Source organism: Monomorium pharaonis, chromosome 3 (genome assembly GCF_013373865.1).
Source record: "Monomorium pharaonis isolate MP-MQ-018 chromosome 3, ASM1337386v2, whole genome shotgun sequence".
NCBI classification, from domain to species: domain Eukaryota; kingdom Metazoa; phylum Arthropoda; class Insecta; order Hymenoptera; family Formicidae; genus Monomorium; species Monomorium pharaonis.
Window position 1 is genome coordinate 13,389,736 of NC_050469.1, and position 6,843 is coordinate 13,396,578.

The window sequence follows — 6,843 nt, forward strand, 5'->3', positions numbered from 1 at the left end:
TTTTAGTACTTTTAATACTTAAAATAAGTAATGATTACTGATTGTATTTTATATCCAGTATTACATTTTTATAACGGTAAATTCAATCAAGTATTCTCCGTTGAAAAGATGGAAATCTAGATGATTAACCGTATGTGGATTCCCATGGATTTTAGATGGTTTTGTATGTTCCTATGGTATCCATATGGAATCCATACAAAACCATCTAAAATTCATGGAAATCCACATACATGTAGATAACTATCTGGATTTCCATCTGATCTTTTCAACGGGGTTGTAAGAGTTTATATTATAATATCAAAATATATAAACTCTAATCTAGTTCTATAACGACTAAATTTGATTTTTATAAAAACGCTAATTTTTATAATATTTAAAATAATCTGACTTTTATCATTTCCTTGAGCATGTAAAGATTATAATTAAATTTTAACATTATAAAAATATACACAGTTGAAATTAATAATACAATAAGTTTCCATATAAACGTACTGGACATATTCACCGGGATATTTACATTAATTCTCTTTCATTCCTCTCTTCACCGTATTTTGTCCTTCGGGCGCAGAGAAATGCGCCGTGGGGAAACAAACGAAGACGGCAAAACAAATGGAAGGCGAATGTATATGGCACAGGTCGCGAAAAACATTTGGAACATGTTTGCGATTCTCTTGTGAAGTAAATTTCTCGTGAAACGAAACAGCAAACTCAACACTGGTACAGAGGAAAGACCCACGTGCAGCGCACGGCTCATTAAATGCTGATCGTTTCTAGCGCGCGATAAGGTTGCAAATCAAAGATCGAAAGATGAATGCTGGACATTGTGAGTATCGCAGAGACAAATAATCTCTTATGACAAATCATTTTATAATGTCACGCGATCGCAACTTTGCATCTCAGTGAAAGGTATAAGAGAAAAAAATTAATTTCTAACATTGTAAAAAGTAACGATAAAAAAAGGATTGCCAAAAATTTAACTTTAATATTCATCTCCTTCGATGTTATTCTGCAAATTGAAACTTTTAAAGTTATAAATTGTATGCAATGTCCCACGAAATAATTGTAAAACTTTCGTAATATGGAAAGGTATTATTGGACTCGTAAAAAAAAATTAAGACTAATAGTGTACAATATTGTATTCAAATTGTTTTCCAATAGTTTTTATCATAAAATTGTGTTATTAAAATCGTAATATTATCGTAAAGTTGTATTTCACTCCTTTCTTCAGACCTCATTTAGGCGTTATAAAGTTTATCAGCTGCTTTCATAATTATATGATAATTAAATTTGTTGTTGAGGGATCATTGGTGTATCTAAACTTTTTTATCTCGCGAATTATGAAAAAATGAAGTATCGCGTCATCTATGTGGGTCTTTAAGTACGATATATATTACCAGATGTTTATATGCGAGGGATTAAATGTCCCTATAAGACACATCAGAATTCAACACAGTTGTTTTCAGTCATGACGAGATTCACGAGTATACCTTGTATACTTGTTATTTCTACCACGTCATAAACTCCACGATAATTTAATCATTCGGTGTTGTTTAAAATTGAATATACCCGAATATGTTAGCGAGAACAATTTGAGATAACGAAAAGATAAAAAATTACATGCATCATTGAGCGACTTCATTAGTACATGGTAAATAACAAACTGACACGTGTTATCTTCGATTCGGACCCACACTTTATTTCGAAAAGGAAAACTTTTTTTACCTCTTAGTGTGCAAATAACTGGGTAATTTTGGAATTGATAGTGAAACGATTATGTTCATGCATTATGCCATTATACATTATTTTCCAAAGATAATACTATGTATTTCAACTGCACTTGAGTTAATTACATATTAATAACTTGTATTTTTAAGCTCACACACGTGCAGCAGCATGAGAAACTTTAATATATTCAGTCTTTACAATTTGTTTTATGTGTTACTAACGCATATGAATTAAACATAACAAAAACAAATGTTATGTATTGTCCCTTTAAGTTAATTGCAAGATATACGACATTACATTACAGGTGCAGGAGTTAAGAAATGAGACAATGGCATACTCCCATCAAAATCACGAGGCACCTCAAGGTGCCCAGGCAAGGCAGAATGGGCAATATGAGATTTCAGGAGAAAAGGCTGTAACTAAGACTGGCTTAGATATATTATATACATCTCGAATAGATCACAATATATCTAATGAAGAGGTGGAGCAGAAGATTTCGTTGCTGAAACACTTACTGGAGAAGGATCCGACAGCCGCCGATTTAAAGTGGTCTCTCTTTGTGGCGGCATCCAACACTTACCGTTATGACAGTTGTTTAAAACCATTTCCACCTATGTACATTAAGAACGAGTGCAAAAATATCGAAGCTCTGGTATTATTCCTTGTTTGATATTTACAACGATACGTGACATTTATCTGACATATATTGCTTTCTCTGCAGAGAAGAGCCATAGAATCAGTTCCACCTTTGCCCGTGATGTGCAAAGAACTCGGCGAGGCTGGTGCTTATGAGAATTACCGCGAAACAATAGAGTTATTGTACTGGGTACTGCTACGATTAAGAGATCCCTATATCAAAAGCATAAAGAAAGAAACTGTAAGTATTTGTATCACAATTTCCAAGACTTTAAAAATGGAAAAGACATCCTCACAGTATGGTGCAAAATCTTAGATAAGTTTCTATGTTGCAGTACAATTCCATACTGAGGAAAGTGCCATTGGAGGTGCCAGTTGCAGCCCCAAATCTTATATTTCAAGTAGCAAGTGCAAAACAGTCCACGGCAGAAGAGAAGTGGAAGTCGAGTGCTCAAAGTTATTCGACATTTTACGCGTACCACGGTAGCCGTTTGGAAAACTTCCATTCCATCGTGCATTACGGTCTACAACAAAACATGTGTAAAGTACGATAAATTGATATTGAGTTAAATTCCTTTCTGTCACCTTATATTTAAATTTCTACATCGTTAGAGTTATGAAAAGTTAGCGCATTATTAAATAATTTGTCACTTTCAGAGATCAGAGTTTGGTAAAGGAATATATTTCTCGAGTGAGTTAGGAGTGAGCCTACCGTACAGCCCTGTGGGTTATGGTTGGGGAGGTAGCCTTCTCGGAAGTGAAATAAGTTGTATAGCTCTCTGCGAGCTTATCAATCATCCTGATATAAAGAGAGGAGATTCGAGTAAGCATACAATGTATCTGCAAAAGAATGATAATGGGTCTGTTTTTTTTTAAATTAGATTTTGGCATGATTTATCTTTCTTTCTTTTTTTTCGTTGAAAAGGAAAAAATAAAGTTATGCTGTTAAAAAGAACAGAACTAATAGTTTACAGTATTAAGATTTAAAAACTATATTTTCTGTAACATTATTACGTTTCAGGAGATAACGCACAAAATACACTGAGCGATTCAATTAGTGGAAGAATACCAGACAAGTACTTTGTAGTGACAAATAGTGATTTAGTGAGGATACGCTATTTGCTTGTTTATACTCAAGATCTCCACACAACCAAGTAAATTTGTGTAACGTATAATGTTAACTAAATTTTGTGATCATTGCTATAAACTTTTTTTTTATTTCAGTACTACCGATAATACGGGATTACTGGCATGGTTCAAGCAACACAAATTACTGACGTTTGTGCTCGGCTACGTTGTGCTATTAGCCTCGGTTGGACTAACGCAAAACAAACAAGTAGAGAAATATTATAGGCTATTCATTCAGAAAGCAGGATTCGAATGAAAGAAGAATAAACATGCAAATTTATGCAATTTTAAACACTACTGTAATAAATTGGAGTCTTCACATTAAAAAAAGTTATAAATGCCATACATTAGGCTCCATGTGCCAAGATTACAAGTATCACAAAGTTGCAAATGCTTTAAAAAATAATATAAGTGGATTTTTTTAAACAGCATTTATGTGATTTATATATTTGGCATTTACAGCCTTTTTATCTCAAGTCTTCAGTTAACTCGTCCATCAATGTGCGAAAAACATTATCTTTTATATAAATTTTTTAAATACATGTAACAACTGAATAAATATTTTATATGATAAAAATTTATATATACGAGTTACAAGATAAAGATTTATATATATTATTATTTTACAAAACGTTTTTATTTATTTAATATCGCGAGAGTATAATAGGAAAGTTTTCGGTGACCAAGTAATCGTCTTCAAATACAACAATAAGGTTTACCTCAAATTCTAGAAAAGAAAAACAGTATTACGTATAACTTTCATGTAATTCTCATTTTTGTTTTAATGCTATAATTGCTCTAAAAGTGTTCTTACCAACTTTGAAGTTGCTCGTGCTCAAAGTAGGACATGTAAATAACCTTGGAAATATCATGTAGATTGGAATAGCGAGATTCGTGCAAGGATTACCCTCCCCGATTTGTATATTCTGTATCTCCGTCGCTGTAAAAATATATCTTTGTCAATTTTGGTCCGTTATCACAGCAATATATCCATTTTTATACGATCGCGCAATTTTCGTTTTCTTACAAGAGACCATGTTACACTACGTTTTTATACAGTCGTGCAATTTTCGTTTTCTTGCAAGAGACCACGTTATGCTATGTCTTTTGCTAAAAATTATATTCTTACCGTCCCTAGAATATCCCTCCGCACATCCGCAAGTTTCTACTCTCACCAACTGTAATTCTATAGACTTTATAACAGCCTCGCATTGTTCGATCACCACCTATATACAGATAATAGATAAAGGTGCAACATTGTGAATGACATTGTTTTACGACACACCTTCTGTACACACATTATATTACGAGTTACATTTCTGGATCAATTTTCATTACTTTTCAAGTACAAAAAATGCTTTAATGACTTACATATTTTTTAATATGTTTGGAAAATCTTTGTATAGTTTATTTAAAAAAATTGTATATAAATGTTTACTAATATACTAGCTCTTAGCAATGTTTTTTTAATTTTTTAAAACAAAGTTTGCAGAACAAAATTGTCGAATTGCATGTACAGGGTGTTAACGAATAAAAAAAAGTCATACTTCTCCTGTTAGGGGTTCAGAAAGTTTGCAGTACAAGGAGTCTAATCTCCCTGAAATGCAGAATCTTGGTACATTGGATCTGTCCCGAGTGTTTTGCAGGGACTCTGGCATTATTTTGAAGAACACGATTTTACTGTGATCCTTCTCCACTTTGGCGCTTGCCTTATCCTCAACTATAAATTCCAACAACTTGTTCACATCTTTCGCGAGAAAACTCCTCTTTATGTCACAGCGTATCAGGTACTGTATATTCACAAAAACACCATGATACGTTTCGTAAAGAGATTTGTTTCCCCTGGGCTTCAATGGCAATTCAAATGGTATTTCCGTCTTACCGCTGGGAATCTTTCCCGATGGAGCAACATCCAATGTATATTGCACTAATTGTATTGGCTAAAAATAAAATTATTGATTTACACGAGATACATTCTGTTCAACTAAACTTCTTGGTATTGTTCTTGCCTGGTTTATCATTTCACTTCTCTCCATGTGAGGAGAAAAAAAAGGATAAACTATGCAAATAGATGAGCTCAAAAGAACAGACTAATAATAAATTAATGTTTTTTACATTCATATTAAGAGAACATAAAATTTCAAAGTAAATTGAATTAAAGAACAAGTAATAGAGAGTGTTTCCACTTCGCGCTCGCAACAATCATTTGCACGTATTAATATTTGATAAATATGAGAATAGGAACGATTCTAGAAGCGTTGCACTTTCGCCGTTTCATTGCATCGATATAATAAAATACTAACCTTAACGGAATTATAAAATGCTTCAAAAATACCGACATTCTTGGAGCTAAGTTGCAAATTCACCGAGCCTTCCATAGTGAGAAATATGCCATCGTGTTTCACATCCGAATTAGTCTTCAACAGTATCAGACCGGCAACCATCTCCTGCAACATAACCTCAAACATTAACCTCTAAAATCCTTATGACAGGAAGCGACTACCGCGATAATGGAATAAAGAAAACCAACCCCTTCATGATATATCTTGCTCGCACGCTTCAATTTTATGTCTATATTGATAGACATTTTGTGCGAACGGTCTCCTTCTTCGACACTTGTCAAACAATACCATAGATATCAGTTCATCTGTCAAGAAAAATCAACCGTCGCCATCGAGTGAAAGCAATTTGCTAACACGAAATTCTTCAATTAATTCCGTGAATTTTATTCCAAGTATTGAACTAGGCAAGAAAGGGCAATGAACAATCACTACTAAATCTCGTGTGTATACACAAACCACGAAAGTTCAGGGGAACAGCTGTCACGCGAGTCGTGACTTACGATCAGCTGTTCATCGAACGGGAATATCTAGAATCAGAGAGAAAAGTCAAAGAGTCTCAGGTCTTTGCGAATAACTTGAATAACTCGAGAAATACGCGATACACATATATCATGTAAATAATTGTGTTATCTACCAATTCTTTTTTTTTTCCTTTCTACTCTCGAGGTCCGAGATATACATATATACTCGTAATCGTAAATTATTCCGTCGAATTGGTTCGAAAACAGGAAATATCTGCATGGATATAAACTGAAGGTACATAAACGCGAGAATCTGTGGAGAGGCAGGAATAAAAGTGATTTTATAAAATACACATTACAAAATATCGATTAAACTTCTTTTTTATATGTAATGTGTAGGATTACAATTACGATACAATCCAATTTTTTTTCTTCTATTTTTTCGCGCGCTTAATGCTGCAGCAAAAGCAGTTGGAGCATCTTGGCGTATCCTTTGCACTTTTTAATCGGTTTTCGGAGAATCGCCAGCCTCCCCTATATAAGCAAGGGTC

General features: G+C 33.6%; 2 protein-coding genes across 4 annotated transcripts; one reads left to right on the forward strand and one right to left on the reverse strand.

Moving 5' to 3' along the window:
* Positions 1-512: 512 nt before the first annotated feature.
* Positions 513-4,066, forward strand: LOC105836656 (protein mono-ADP-ribosyltransferase PARP16). Of its 3 annotated transcripts, none has more exons than XM_012680837.3 (7): positions 513-823; positions 2,030-2,377; positions 2,447-2,602; positions 2,697-2,906; positions 3,019-3,184; positions 3,383-3,515; positions 3,586-4,066. In XM_012680837.3, the coding sequence occupies exons 1-7, from the start codon at positions 812-814 to the stop codon at positions 3,743-3,745; spliced, it is 1,185 nt and encodes a 394-aa protein (XP_012536291.2). In that variant the 5' UTR covers positions 513-811; the 3' UTR covers positions 3,746-4,066. The 3 variants fall into 3 exon arrangements, with proteins under 3 accessions (XP_012536291.2, XP_012536293.2, XP_012536292.2); XM_012680839.3 differs by lacking the exon at positions 513-823 and adding an exon at positions 1,437-1,744; XM_012680838.3 differs by lacking the exon at positions 513-823 and adding an exon at positions 1,437-1,648.
* A 21-nt stretch (positions 4,067-4,087) lies between these two features.
* LOC105836657 (vacuolar protein sorting-associated protein 26C) lies at positions 4,088-6,781 on the reverse strand. Its single transcript, XM_012680842.3, has 7 exons — positions 6,466-6,781; positions 6,020-6,358; positions 5,793-5,936; positions 5,037-5,429; positions 4,619-4,715; positions 4,304-4,429; positions 4,088-4,216 (listed from the first exon to the last, which is right to left on the reverse strand). The coding sequence occupies exons 2-7, from the start codon at positions 6,074-6,076 to the stop codon at positions 4,134-4,136; spliced, it is 900 nt and encodes a 299-aa protein (XP_012536296.1). The 5' UTR covers positions 6,077-6,358; positions 6,466-6,781; the 3' UTR covers positions 4,088-4,133.
* Positions 6,782-6,843: the final 62 nt, after the last annotated feature.